Here is a 15,964-nt window from a genome sequence, read left to right as displayed (position 1 = left end):
TATGCTTTATAGACTTTGTTAAGCACTTTAATTTGATGCCATTTTTGAGATTTAAGTGAAAGAATGATCTGATTTGTTTTTAGTTTTTATTTTATTTTATTTTTTCTGATTTGTTTTTAAAGGATCTCTCTCACTGCTGTGTGGCAACAGTTCTGTTGGGGGTAATGCCCTCAGGCATGATAATGACCTTCAGCATCAGAAAATTCAAACTTTGGATCAAACTGTTGAATATAACGAATATGGGAAAGTCTTCTACAAGAAAACAGGCTTTGTTGGACACAAAAGAACACACACAGGAGTAAAAAACTTTGGATGTCATGAATGTGGGAAAACTTACTGCAGGAAATCAAATCTTATTGAACATCTGAGAATACACACAGGGGAGAGACCCTATAAATGTGGTGAATGTGCAAAGACCTTTAGTGCAAGATCATACCTCATTGCTCACCAGAAAACTCACACAGGGGAGAAACCCTTTGAATGTAATGAATGTAGGAAGTCTTTTGGCAGGAAGTCACAACTCATTCTACATCAGAGAACGCACACGGGAGAGAGACCCTATGAATGTACTGAATGTGGAAAAACCTTTTCTGAGAAGGCAACCCTCATGATTCATCAGAGAACTCACACTGGGGAGAAGCCCTATGAATGTAGTGAATGTGGAAAAACATTTCGAGTTAAGATATCCCTTACACAACACCAGAGAACTCACACCGGGGAGAAACCATATGAATGTAGTGACTGTGGGAAAAACTTCCGTGCAAAGAAATCCCTAAATCAACATCAAAGAATTCACACAGGTGAGAAACCATATAAATGTGGTGAATGTGGGAAATTCTTCAGAATGAAAATGACTCTCAATAATCATCAGAGAACTCACACAGGTGAAAAACCCTATCAATGTAATGAATGTGGGAAATCTTTTAGGGTGCACTCATCTCTTGGGATACATCAGCGAATTCACACAGGAGAGAAACCTTATGAATGTAATAAGTGTGGTAATGCCTTCTATGTGAAAGCACGCCTCATTGAACATCAGAGAATGCATTCAGGAGAGAAACCCTATGAATGTAGTGAATGTGGAAAAATCTTCAGTATGAAGAAATCCCTTTGTCAACACCAGAGAACTCACACAGGAGAGAAACCCTATGAATGTAGTGAATGCGGAAATGCCTTCTATGTGAAAGTACGCCTCATTGAACATCAGCGAATTCACACAGGAGAGAGACCCTTTGAATGTCAGGAATGTGGGAAAGCCTTCTGCCGGAAAGCACACCTCACAGAACATCAGAGAACTCACATAGGCCGGCCCTTGCCTTGTACTATGGAGAAAGCTTCTTTGTGAAAACTCCTATTACCATTTGATCAATCCCTTTGGGTCATCTAGTCACCACACACACAGAGTATACCTGTTATAATTGGCTCCTACACTGGTGTGAAAATACGTCCTGATTCTCTTTATGGGACAACTCATTGATTTCATTTCTTTTGGATTTCCCTAATTAATGATGAGGTGGAATATTTTCTTACCTGTTGATTGGCCATTAGGATTTTTCTTCTGTGCACTGACAGTTCTATATCCTTTGCTCATTGTTTATAATGGGCTGCTTATCTTATATTTGCTTCTTGGTTTAAATGTTGTTGTTTTTGTTTTTTAATATATGAGCATATAAAAATCTTTTTTTCCAGTCATATGTGTTGCAGATAATCTGCTCATGGACTGTGCCTGGTTACTTAATTTTGTTAACTCTTCTGCTGAGGCTTTATGTTTGAATATTACCAGTTTCAAGTTGATAATATTCTCCTGTCCTTTCCTCTGAGGTTAAGGTTTTCCTTTCAACATTTAGAATTTTTCATCTACCCTAAGAGTTTTTGTGTATGTGTATAGTGTGAATTGTACAATATATAATTCTCTATTGCTCTTAAAAACTTTACCTAAAGGATATCATACAGTGTTGAAACTCTGTAGCTTGCTTTTTTCATGAAATTTTACCTTTCCAAGGTCCATCTATGTTGATAAATCTAGGTCTGGTTCGTTCATTTCTCTCTTCATTCCCCTAGTGCAAGACATTTGTATTTTTCTATGTTTAGCATCTAAATCTAAAAGTGGAACTGATGGGTCATAGAGTTAGAGTATAGGGAGTGTTTAAGTGATTAAGCTCTTGTGCCCTCACTCTGACACTCCCCTTCAACACCGTTCTCTGTGATGCTGGGGCTATGACTCTACAAAACATATTTCTTTCTTGCTATCTGCTTCCTGTTGGGCCTTACCAGTAAGAGATACTAAATACACACTTTGAGTGTGAGGAAGGAAAAAGGGACCTGCTCCTCCCCCCCCCCTTCCTTTTAGCTCCCTGTTTATATGAATGTCAGCTCAGGATTGTGTCTTCCTTTGAGCAGCAGAAGTTCCTCACGACGGCAATAGTTTAATTCAGGTTGTAGATTACCAGCACTCACAGAACAGCCTACTCACCTCCTCAGAGACACTAGCAGCAACTGCTTGGTGCCATCTCCTTAGAGGTATGAGTCCCACCCACATGACACTACTCCTCCAACCTTTCAATGTTTATTAATTCCAGTTTCTTCCCTTGTTATCTTAGCTCAGCTGCTTTCTGCAATTGCTACCTCCATGAAAATTTTAACAGTCTCTTTCTGTCTTTTCAGTTACATGGTTAATAATTTGTGAGTAGTTAAACATTCTTTCTAAGACATTCTTTTCATTAAAATAGCTGGTATTGTTTCTGTCCCCTAGCTGGGTTCTTCTGATTGATACAAAAAGTTTTTCAACTTTATTAAATAATTGGATTTTTCCTTCTAGGTTGTACTAATTTATACTGTTATGAGCAGTTGAGATGAAGTTTATATTTTCCCACATATTCACCAGGACTTATTATCAGTCTTTCAAATTGCTACCAGTCTGAAAGGTGCAAAATGGCTTTAAGCCATTCTATCCATGAAAATGGTTTATCTTTTTATTTTTTAACTCACCTTTTTATTTTTTATTATTTTATTTTATTTATTTATTTTTTATTGGAGTTCAGTTTGCCAACATACAGCATATCACCCAGTGCTCATCCTGTCAAGTGTCCCCCTCAGTGCCCATGACCCAGTCACCCCAACCCCCTGCCCACCTCCCTTTCCACTACCCCTTGTTCGTTTCCCAGAGTTAGGTGTCTCTCATGTTCTGTCACCCTCTCTGATATTTCCCCACTCATTTTCTCTCCTTTCCTCTTTATTCCCTTTCACTACTTTTTATATTCCCCAAATGAATGAGACCATATAACGTTTGTCCTTCTCTGATTGATTTATTTCACTCAGCATAATACCCTCCAGTTCTATCCACGTCGAAGCAAATGGTGGATATTTGTCATTTCTAATGGCTGAGGAATATTCCATTGTATATATAGACCACAGCTTCTTTATCCATTCATCTTTCGATAGGCACCAAGGCTCCTTCCACAGTTTGGCTATTGTGGACATTGCTGCTAGAAACATTGGGGTGCAGATGTTCTGGCATTTCACTGCATCTGTATCTTTGGGGTAAATCCCCAGCAGTGCAATTCCTGGGTCATAGGGCAGTTCTGTTTTTAACTCTTTGAGGAACCTCCACACAGTTTTCCAGAGTGGCTGCACCAGTTCACATTCCCACCAACAGTGCAAGAGGGTTCCCTTTTCTCCGCATCCTCTCCAACATTTGTGGTTTCCCGTCTTGTTAATTTTCCCCATTCTCACTGGTGTGAGGTGGTATCTCATTGTGGTTTTGATTTGTATTTCCCTGATGGCCACTGATGTGGAGCATTTTCCCATGTGCTTGTTGGCCATGTCTATGTCTTCCTTGGTGAAATTTCTGTTCATGTCTTTTGCCCATTTCATGATTGGATTGTTTGTTTCTTGGGTGTTGAGTTTAATAAGTTCTTTATAGATTTTGAATACTAGCCCTTTATCTGATAAGTCACTTGCAAATATCTTCTCCCATTCTGTAGGTTGTCTTTTAGTTTTGTTGACTGTTTCTTTTGCTGTGCAGAAGCTTTTTATCTTGATGAAGTCCCAATAGTTCATTTTTGCTTTTGTTTCCCTTGATTCATAGATGTATCTTGCAAGAAGTTGCTGTGGCCAAGTTCAAAAAGGGTGTTGTCTGTGTTTTCCTCTAGGATTTTGATGGATTCTTGTCTCACATTTAGATCTTTCATCCATTTTGAGTTTATCTTTGTGTATGGTGCAAGAGAATGGTCTAGTTTCATTCTTCTTCATGTGGCTCTCCAATCTTCCCAGCACCATTTATTGAAGAGACTTTTTGCCAGTGGATAGTCTTTCCTGCTTTGTCGAATATTAGTTGACCATAGAGTTGAGGGCTCATTTCTGGATTCTCTATTCTGTTCCATTGATCTCTGTGTCTGTTTTTGTGCCAGTACCACACTGTCTTGATGACCACAGCTTTGTAGTACAACCTGAAATCTGGCATTGTGATGCCCCCGGCTCTGGTTTTCTTTTTCAGTATTCCCCTGTCTATTCGGGGTCTTTTCTGATTCTACACAAATCTTAAAATAATTTGTTCTAACTCTCTGAAGAAAGTCCATGGTATTTTGATAGGGATTGCATTAAACGTGTAAATTGCCCTGGGTACTGTTGACATTTTCACAATATTAATTCTTCCAATCCATGAGCATGGAATATTTTTCCATCTCTTTGTGTCTTCCTCCATTTCTTTCAGAAGTGTTCTGTGGTTATTAGGGTATAGATCCTTTACCCCTTTGGTTAGGTTTATTCCTAGGTATCTTATGCTTTTGGGTGCAATTGTAAATGGGATTGACTCCTTAATTTTTCTTTCTTCAGTTTCATTGTTAGTGTATAGAAATGCCACTGATTTATGGGCATTGATTTTGTACCCTGCCACGCTGCCAAGTTGCTGTATGAGTTCTAGCAATCTTGGGGTGGAGTCTTTTGGTTAACTCACCTTTTTAACCTTTAATTGTATCTTATGGTTTTCTCCAAGAAATTGTCTTTTAAAGCTAATTTAAATTTTTTTAAAATTTAAATTCAATTAATTAACATATAGTATATTAGTTTCAGGGGTAGAGTTTAGTGATTAAAGCTAATTTTTAACAGAAACTTTGCTCATATAGATGTATGTACATATATATTTTCAAATATAATGATGTATTATGGGGTTTATATAAATAATTATATGTAATATATGTGTGTATATACATATACACACACATACGCACACAGGCAAATACACACTCATAAATCCCTTGAAAACATTTTTGTTTTATATGTTCATTTCATTTTACCCACATGTTTACCACCCTGGTTGCTCTTCATTCCTTTCTGTATTCCATCCAGGATCAATTTCTTCTTTGCCTGAAAAATATTGTTTAGTGGAGATCTATTAGTGACAACCCACTGAACTTTGAGAATGTTTTTTTTTTTTGAAGCATATCTTATATAAAAATTTTTTTTAAGTAAGCTCTAGTTCGACATGGGGCTCGAACTCATAACCCAAAGGTAAGAGTCACATGCTCTACCGACTGAGCCAGCCAGGCCCCCCCAAGAATGTTTCTAATGCACCATTTCTGATCAGCAGAAGTCAATCCTTTACCATTAGTATTTGGTAGCACTCTGCTATAGTAAATTGATGCTAAATTAAATACTTGTTTTTTGTTTAGTTTCCTGTATATTCTGTAATAAATATGAAGACCCAGGACATTTGAATTAATCATCAGATGCTCCCAAATATAGCATACACTTGAATGTATATATTACACTTTCTGCATTTTGTAAACAGTGTGTCCTCGCCCTCATTTATTATTAATTACATTTATCAAGATGTTTTCTCATTGATTCTTTTAATCTTCAGCTCATCCATTTTAAACATTTCAATTTTAGGGGTGGCTCAGTTGGTTAAGTGTCTGTTTTGGCTCAGGTCATGATCTTGGGCTCCTGGGATCCAGCTACACATTGGGTTCCTTGTTCAGTGGGGAGCCTGCTTCTCCCTCTCCCTCTGCCTGCCACTCCTCCTGCTTGTGCTCTCTTTGTCAAATAAAATCTTTTAAAAAATACAGAATTTCAACTTTCTGTTTTAAAATTATTATTATTGTTATTATTATGGAAAGTGTCAACCATAAATAAAGTAACCTGTAGTGACAGAAAGCAGATCAGTGGTTGCCCCTGGGATGGGGATTAATTCCTAAGGGATTGGATGGAACTTCCTCGAGTGATAGAACTATTCTGTATCTTGATTGGAATGTGTACTAATAGTTATGAAATGAGTAAATTTAGGATTTGTGCACTTTATTGTTGTAAATTATATCTCAACTAAAATTTAAAAACAATAAAAAAGTTAACTGTTCCTGTACCAGGAGCCAGATGTGGGCTGCCAGGGAGAAAACCAGGAATCTTGACTGCTAGATCAGATAAAAGACACTAGCAATGGGACACTTAGTCCTCCCAAGGCTTTAGAAATGGCCTTGCTCCATGAAAATGACCTTCACTGAGGCCCCATGATGGATGGTAGTCGCCCTCCACCAGCAGCTATCACCTACGTGGTGATCCCTCAGTGCCAATCCTCCTATGTGTATTTGACTCTTTTTTTTTTTAAAGATTGTATTTATTCATGAGAGACAGAGAGACAGAGAGGGAGAGAGAGAAAGAGAGGCAGAGACACAGGCAGAGGGAGAAGCGGGCTTCCCTCAAGGAGCCCCATATGGGACTCAATCCCAGATTCCAGGATCATGCCCTGAGCCTAAGGCAGACACGCAACTGCTGAGCCACCCAGGCGTCCCAACTCCTGTGTAAGCACAATCCCTCTTGATCCTCCATTAGCCACCACCACAGTAGTTTACCCCCAGGATATGTCAGCATGGTGTCTACTAATACACCATTAACTTGCAGCTCTTCTTTTTACTTCTGTTAGCCTGGAGCACAGTGTCTGTACAATGACCTACCAGCAGGTCACCATATCTTGTCTTTTTTTAAAATCTTTTTTTCTTTTTTAAGATTTTATTTATTCATGCGAGATAAAGAGATTGAGGCAGAGACATAGGCAGAGGGAGAAACAGACTCCCTGTGGGGAGCCCAATGCAGGATTCGATCCCAGGACCCTGAGATCACGACCTGAGCCAAAGGCAGATGCTCAACCACTGAGCCACCCAGGTGCCCACAATATCTTGTCTTATCACAATTTTCTGCTGACTCCCTATTAGCTCGTAGCATCATTTCTCACCACCCCTTTTAGCTGCCATTACAATTTTTGCTGACCCATTTGCTCACCAGAGTGTCTTTTCACCCCTTTAGCCTCCAGGTTTGTGACTGATGATCCTCTATTAACTCAGTATCATGGAATTTTTTTGCCTTCCTTTAGATTCACCATGGTGACTGCTGCCCATTAACTCAAAGTAGTGTGTCTTGTCACCTTCCTTTAGACCTAATGTAGTGTCTGTTGCTCCCTCATTTGGCTACCATTACAATATATTCAATCCAATGTGTTCTAATTACGGTGTCTGCTCATCCTATGTTGGATGGTATCGTTATGGTGATGTTTATTATCCACCAGTAGTCACTGTCTGGCCACCTCCCCACCATGAACAAACAGCATAGCACAGTTGCACCAGTATCTATCTGCTGTTCCCCAATTATCCACCAGTGTGGAGAGTTTGATCCTTCTGAGCCCCAATGCAATATCTGCAGAACTCAGATGACCTTGTCACTCTGTCTTCTGATCCCCTTTACCAAGGTTCAAGTTTTTTAATGTTGAAACTGAGTGGTGTCCACTGAAAATAGCCCCCATCACTGTGTCTTCTGACCCTACACTACAGCCTGTCAGTGTATCTGCTGACCATACACTAGTGTCTTTTGACTGATTGATTTTTAAAGATTTATTTATTAGAGAGGGAGAGTGCATGAGCACAGTGTGGAGGGGAAGAGGGAGAGGGAGAGAGAATCTTATGCAGATTCTGTGTTGAGTGTGGAGCCTGACATGGGACTCAATCTCATGACCTGAACCAAAGCCAAGTTGGAAGCTTAACCTACTATGCTGCCCATGCTCCCGAAAGTGTCTTTTGATTTATTAGGCACAAGCAGAATATGAATTCCTTGAGGATGCATCACTATGTTTTTTGCCTTTACAGTAGTCAAATCATTGTGTCTGCTAAATCTCTTCCTTAACCACTAATATTGTGTCTGACCAGTTGAAGCCACAGTAGTCTGCTGACTCTACATTAGCCCCTGTTATGGTGTCTTTTGATCCTCCATTAACCAATACTAGTTTCTTTGACGCCCATGAGACACCAGCAGTGTATTTGCAGATCCTTCTTAGCTACCATCCCTCTGTCTGTTGATCCCCAATTAGCCAGAAGAGCTGAGACTAACTTCCATGAGCTTCCAGTACAGTATCTGTTGATTCCACATTAGCCCTACGTTGCTGATCACCCTTTAGCTATAAGTACAGTGTCTTTGACCTTCCCAAGTTCCAATCATGGTGTTTGTGACTGCATTAACCCTCATCACTGTGTCAGCTGATCCCTCATTAGCCAGTAATATAGTGTCAGAATGCATTGATGGGCCAGCAAAGTGCATGCTGACCATACATTAGCGTTTATCACTGTGTATGCTAACACCATATTAGCTTCAACACTGTGATTGCTCACTAGTTTAATCGTTGCCTCATGCTTGTCAGTCCTGGCACTGCCGCTCACCCTGTATTAGTGTTATCACTATAACTACTAATATTGGTCACAAATGCAGTGGTTTTCATCCTAAAAAATCAACCCTTAGCCCTTGGTCACTCTACTGATTAGCCATTAGCCACCACTAAAGTGATTTTGTCTCTATCTCAGCATCAACTCATTTACTACCCCCATCTTTGTGAATGCTGGTCCCTCATTATTCCCTAGTATGGTGTATTGGCCTCATGAACCTCATCCTAATGCCCAGGACTCATTAGAACCTACCCCACATTAGAGCCCTTCATGGTTCAGATGATCCTTTATTAGCCATCAGTACAGTGTCCTTGACTCCCAGTAGTCCCCCCTATGTGCCTGCTGGCACTATATTAGCTCCCATGACTATCTATTGAATTCCCACTAGTCATAAGTATAGTGTCTTTGATCTCTGTGATTACTCCCCACAGTTTCTGGTGACCCTATGTTAGGACCAGCCATTTTCCCCTGATCTTTGTATGCTGATTTGTTGGCTATTGTTTCAATCCTTGCAGTTGTTCCTTGGACTCTGGTGGTTCCCCAGTCCCTCCGACTATTTTATTTTTCTGTTCCTTGCACTTGAGAGCCCACTTCTTGGTGTTTTTTGTTTGCTTGTTTGTTTGTTTGTGTTTGTTTTTGTTTTTGTTTTTATGGCCATGGGCTTATCCTTAGGGTCTATCCCCTGTTGCTTTGGCTGTTTTGCAGTCCCTCTGATTATCTTCTAAATACAAGGACTATTTTGTGATCTCTCCAGATGCTAAATGATCTTGCTATTCCTCAGGTCCAGACACTGTCCCCTTGTCCCTCCAGCTGTTTCCTTGTTTCTCAGCCTGAGATTCTTCCCTTATCTCTTTGGCTGTCTCCTTGGTATTTCTGGCTGTTGCATGACGTTTAGGTATGACTTCCTCTTCCATTTGGCTAGAGTCTCTATGGCTGTCCTCTAACTATAAGGACTGTTCTCTGTCCCTCTGGCTGTTTGGTAGCCTGTTTGACTGTTTCACATCGCTGCAGTGACTGTTACCTGTCCCTATAGCTGTTTTCTAGTGTCTTGGAATATTTCTTCGACCCTAGCTTATTGTCTGGAACCACAAACTGTCCTTGCTGCTTCTGGTTATTCCCCAATGCCTGGAATAATTGACCTTACTCTCCCAGTTGTTATCTCAATCCTAGGTATGTTCACACCTGCTTATTTTCTGGTTTATCCAACTGTTTCTCAACACTAAGTTACTCTTATATAATACACTGGATGTAGCTGGGGGTATTAAACAGCAAGGAGTTTCAGGGTGCTGATGGGAGCACCTTCCTTCCAGGTAGTTCCCTTTAGTTGTGGCTGCCATGGAGAAGCATACTTTACAGAGAGGCTTCCTACTTCAGGGTCTTTGTATGGTTCTTGGCAGGCTATGTGTAGTCCTGGGGTTGCTGCATTTCCTCCCATTACCCTTCTAGAAAATCCACTATAGTGAGTAAAGTGAATTATTCCCACCTGGGATTGAGCCCTGTGTTGGGCTTCCTGCTCGGTGGGGAATCTCTCTCTCTCTCTCTCTCTGTCTCTGTCTCTCTCTTTCATGCTCTTGCTCTTGCTCACTCTCTCAAATAAATAAATAATCTTTAAAAAAATAAAACAGACAAATTGGATTTCATCAAAATTAACAACTTTTGTTCTGCAAACAATACTGTCAAGAAAGTAAGAAGTTAACCCACAGAATGGGAGAAAGTATTTACAAATCACATATCTGATAATAGATTTCTATCTAGAATTTATGTAGAACTCTTATGTCTCAATAATAAAAACATAAATAACCCAACTTAAAAATGGGCAAAGGATCTGAACAGACATTTCTCTAAATGAGATATACGAATGGCCTTAACACATGAAAAACTTAACACATTTATCTCTCTAAATGAGATATACGAATGGCCTCAACATCATTAAGCATTAGGAAAATAAGAATCAAAACCACAATGAAAAAAAAAAACACAATGAGAAAACACTTCACACCTACTAGTATGGCTAGAAAAGAAAGTATAGACAACAACAATTGTTGGCAAGGATTTGGAAAAATTGAACCCATCTTACACTGCTGGTGAAACAAAGTGGTACAGCCATTTTGGAAAACAGTTTGAAAGTTTCTCAAAATGTTAAGCAGAGTTATCATATGATTCAGGAATATCTTTTTTTTTAAAAAAAGATTTTATTTATTTATTTGTGAGACACACACACAGAGAGAGAGAGAGAGAGAGAGAGAGAGAGAGAGAGACATAGGCAGAGGTAGAAGCAGGCTCCTTGTGGGGAATCTGATGTGGGACTCAATTTCAGGTCCCCAGGAACATGACCTGAGCCAAAGGCAGATGCTCAACTACTGAGCCACCCAGGTGCCCCTGATTCAGGAATTTTAATCCTGGGTATTCACCTACGAGAAATGAAAACATGTCTGTATAAGCACTTATATACAAATGTTCTCAGCAACATTATTCATAATAGCCCCAAAGTGGAAACAACACAAATGTCCATTGACTGATGAATAAATAATCAAAATATGGTATATCCATACAATGAAACAGTCTTCAGTAATCAAAAGGAATGATGTCCTGATATTGTTACATCATGGACAAAATTTGAAAATATTTGAAAGAAGCCAGTCACAAAAGACCATGTAGTTGTATGACTCCATTTATAAGAAATGTTCAGAACAGGCAAAACAATGGAGGCAGAAAGTAGATTAGTGGTTGTCTATGGCTGGAGTGGGAGGAGGTGGGAGCAATGGAGAGTAGACTGCTAATGGGTACAGGGTCTTTTTTTGGGATGATGAAAATATTCTAAAATTCTATTGTGATGGTTGTGCAACTTTGTGAATATACAAGATTTAATTGTCATGTTAAATGGGTAAATTTTATTGTATGTGAATTACACCTCAATAATGTTTTAAAAAGAAAAATATTATAAAAATAAAAAAGATTTTAACTAGGTCAGTATTTTAAAATTTGAGTCCTTGTAATTTTTTTAAAGGAAAAAAATTTAATTAGTGTCTGCTTATAATTTTGACTAAGAAAATCTTATCTTTTCCTTGTTCTAGCTGTGTGTCCCTAGGGAAATTATATTATCTCTCTATGCCTCAATTTTTACATCTGTAAAATGGGGATTAAATATGCCTAATTCATAGGAACAGTATGAATATTAAATGAAGTCATATATATAAAGTGTTTAAAACCATGCCAGGCACCTAGTCAGCTCTCTGTAAGTGTTAGTTATTATGAGTAGTAACAGTAAATATAATTTATAATTTAGTAGTGATAAGACCTAGTAAATTATTTATAATATATAATATTGCAAATGTTTTATTAAGAATGATAACTTATAAAACAGAATGATAATTTATATTAGAGATAATGTGTAATGCTAGGAGTAATAATTTCATGCATGCTGGCACCTTTTTTTTTAAAAGATTTTATTTATTCATGAGAGACACAGAGAGAGAGGCAGAGACTTGGCAGAGGGAGAAGCAGGCTCCCTTGGGGGAACCCGATGTAGGACTCCATCCAGGACCCCAGAATAATGCCCTGAGCCAAAGGCAGATGCTCAACCACTGGGCCACCCAGGTGTCCCCTGGCACCTTTAATTTTGATGGTCTTTCCTCAAAACATTACAAATATTAAGATGCTCATTTGTAATGGTTTTTTTTCTGATGGTGATGCTCATACACTAATTTCTAGTGTGTAAATATCTGCACTGACAAATACCAACGTTTTCAAAGACTTCTTTTTTTTTTCCAAAGACTTCTGAAGACAACCATCCCCCCATTGATAATGTTCTGTTACTATTTCCAAGTAAGGTCACATTCTAAGGTACTGGGATTAGGGCTTCAATGTACCTTTTTGGAGGACACAATTCAACCCATAAAATTAGTTCCCCTTTATGCAGTCCCCATTATAGACAAATCCCAGTGTTTATAAATCTCAACTATTGCCAAGATTGCAGATGACAAATCCCCAAGCTGTTGGTAAATAGTTGCCTTGAAACGTCCTCTCTTTATGGCATATCCCCTCTTTCATAAATACCCAACTGGAAAATAGTTTATCAGTTTCCTATTGCTGTGTAAGAAATTACCACAGACTTAGAAGCAAAGCAACATTCATCTATTATCTCACATTTCTGTAGGTCCAAAGTCCAAGTGAGTTTGGCTGAATTCACTCCTTAATGGTCTCACCAAATGAAAGTTGACCACAGTGAACTCATCTGAAGCTCGCAGGAAGAATGAGTCCATTTCCAATCTTGTTCAGTTTATTTGCAGAATTCAGTTTCTTGCAGTTGTAGTAAAAGGTTCCCAATTCTTTACTCAGCCAGGGCTTGTTCCCTGCATTTAGAAGCCAATCTCATGCCTCACCACATGGGCCTCTTTGTCTTCGAAGCCAAGAAGGATGTGCCAAATGCTTCTCATGCTTTCAGTTTCTCTGATGTCCTTTTATGCCACCAAAAGGAGAAAATAGCATTTTTGAAGGGCTCCTGCGCTTAATTAGATTAGGCTCACTTGGATAATCTCTCTATTTTATGGTCAACCGATTAACCTTAATTTCATTTGCAAGATCCCTTTTGCTTGTTAATGTAATACAGTCATGGAGTTATATGTCATCATATTCACAGGTTCCACTTACATTCAAGGGAGGAGCTTATGTAAGGGTGATAGAGATATTAGGTTTCATTCTCAGAATTCTGCCTACCATAGCCACTTTTGTGCTACCTACTTATTAATGAATATTCTACTGGCATATCTCTATTTATGATTCCCATTGGTAAATCTCTCCTTTCATAAATACCTACCCATCAGCAAATCTTTCATCCATTAACCTCTTGGGAAAAAAAATCACTCCATTCAAAAATACCCATTAAAACATATCTATTCATGACCCCTCTTGACAAATCTCCCCACTGAGAAATAAAAACCATTGACATATCACCCATAGATGTCTGCCATTGAGAAATCTTATTCATAAACACCTGTTGGCATATTTCTTTTTTAGGAGGGAGAAAGAGAGGAGGGGAGGGGCAGAAGGAGAGGGAGAAGGAGCAAGAGAATCTTAAGCAGGCTCCACGTCCAGCATGGAGCCCAGCAAGGGGGGTCAATCTCTCAACTCTAAGATCATGAACTGAGCTGAAATCAAGTCAGATGCTTAACCAATTGAGCCATCCAGGTACCCCTTCTTTTTTTTAAGTTTTATTTTTATTTGGGTAATCTCTACACCCTACATGGAACTCAAACTTATGACCCTAAGATCAAGAGTCCCATACTCTTCCCACTGAGCCAGCCCACCACCTCCATTGGCATATTTCTTTTTTCTTATTTTTTTAAGATTTATTTATTTATTTATTTATTTATTCATGAGAAACACACACACACACAGAGACAGAGACAGAGACACAGGCAGAGGGAGAAGCATGCTCCATGCAAGGAGCCTGATGTGGGACCGGATCCCTGGTCTCCAAGATTACACCCTGGGCTGCAGGCAGTGCTAAACCGCTGCACCACCAGGGCTGCCCCATTGGCATATTTCTTAATTTATAACTGCTGTTTAAAAATCTCTCTTTATTGGGGTACCTGGGTGGCTCAGTTGGTTAAGTATCTGACTCTTGACTTCAGTTCAGGTCATGATCTCATGGTCATGAAATTGAGTTCCAATTTGAGCTCCTTGCTGGGCATAGAGCCTGCTTAAGATTCTCTCTCTCCCTCTCCCACTGCCCCTCCCCTCCCCTTGCATGCACATGTGCATGAGCACTTTCTCTCTCTCAAAAATCTGTTTATTGATAACCTATATAATACATACTCCATTGTTGCTTGCCTTTGAAAAAAAAAACCTATATTCTTAAATATCCACCTGATTGTATAACTTGTTATCTTTAATGACAAGTTGCCTTATTTTATAAACACTTGCCTACTGACATATGCTCTATTGCTCAGCTTATTTTACATAGATACCCATCCTAATACCCCTATTGACGTATACTACATTGGTCTATACAATACCTATTGTATATCTCACCATTCATGTACACCTATCAATGTATCCCTGATTGGTTGCTCCACATTTATCAGGATCTATATTCCTAAATACTGCCCCCTCCACTTGTATAACTCCATTGATGATCACTGGTGAAAAATCTCTTTTTTCTTAAATACTCACCAAGCATATCATTGACAACACAATTCACAGATCTGATTTGTAAATGCCTGCCCATTGGAATTTTTTTTACTTGAAAATCTGTTGAACATACTCATAGATTTTCACCTATTGGAGAATATTTTTCTTTCTTTTTTTAAGATTTTATATTTATTTGAGAGAGAGAACACAAGCAGGGAGAGTGGCAGGCAGTGGAAGAGGGAGAGCAGGCTCCCCACTGAGCGGGAAGTCCCAAGAGGGCTTGATCTCAGGACTCTGGGATCATGACCTAAGCCTAAGGCTCCACTGACTGAGCCACTCAGGCTCCCCTCTTTTGTTTTCAAGATTTTATTTATTTATCTGAGAGAGAAAGACCACAGGCAGTGGGGAGAGGGAGAATCAGGCTCCCTGCTCAGCTACCTTCTGCTGAGCAGGGAGCCTGATGTGGGGCTCGATCCCAGTACTCCGGGATCATGACCTGAGTCAATGGCAGACATTTAACTGACTGAGCCATCCAGGCACCCTGAAAATATATTTTTAAAAAAGATTTTATTTATTTATTCATGAGAGACACAGGCAGAGACACAGGCAGAGGGAGAAGCAGGCTCCATGCAGGGAGCCTGATGTGGGACTCGATCCAGGACACCGGGATCACACCCTGAGCCAAAGGCAGACTCTCAACCACTGAGCCACCCTTGAGAATATTTCTTATTGACAGCCTACATTCACATATCTCCCCTTTCTTTAATACTTCTCAATATATCCCACAGCAATGAGCACTCAATCGCTATAAGTTCCCCATTCATTGATACAGGTTCGTTGACACACTTGTCTCAAACTCAGGGTGCAATGTTACCTATTCATAAAAAATCACACTAACTCAAATATATCTCATATTGGTGACCTCCACTGACGAATCTCCCCATTTATAAATTCCCTTCTGTGACTTATTCCAGCCAAGATGGAGTCACAGGGACTGGATTTCCCTCAGGCCTGGAATAAACAAAGAAAAGAAACAAACAAACAAACAAAACCAGAGAAAATACATTAACCCCCCCCCCCCCCCCCCAGTTTTCATGGTGCTGGATATCAGGCAATGAACAATGGTGATCCAT

At 39.4% G+C, this 15,964-nt stretch overlaps 1 protein-coding gene across 3 annotated transcripts in view; it reads left to right on the top strand.

Moving 5' to 3' along the window:
* Positions 1 to 11,680, top strand: part of ZNF157 (zinc finger protein 157) — a 60,602-nt gene extending 48,922 nt beyond the window's left edge. For all 3 annotated transcript variants that reach the window (XM_077888512.1, XM_077888511.1, XM_077888513.1), the window contains one exon: positions 123 to 11,680. In XM_077888512.1, the coding sequence (XP_077744638.1) occupies positions 123 to 1,345 (1,223 nt within the window). In that variant the 3' untranslated portion in view covers positions 1,346 to 11,680. The remainder of the gene's footprint in view (positions 1 to 122) is intronic.
* The last annotated feature ends 4,284 nt before the right edge of the window (positions 11,681 to 15,964 follow it).

Source organism: Canis aureus, chromosome X, assembly GCF_053574225.1.
Source record: "Canis aureus isolate CA01 chromosome X, VMU_Caureus_v.1.0, whole genome shotgun sequence".
NCBI lineage: Eukaryota > Metazoa > Chordata > Mammalia > Carnivora > Canidae > Canis > Canis aureus.
Note: the sequence above shows the minus strand (reverse complement) of the source record. Positions and strands in the feature narration are given on the sequence as shown.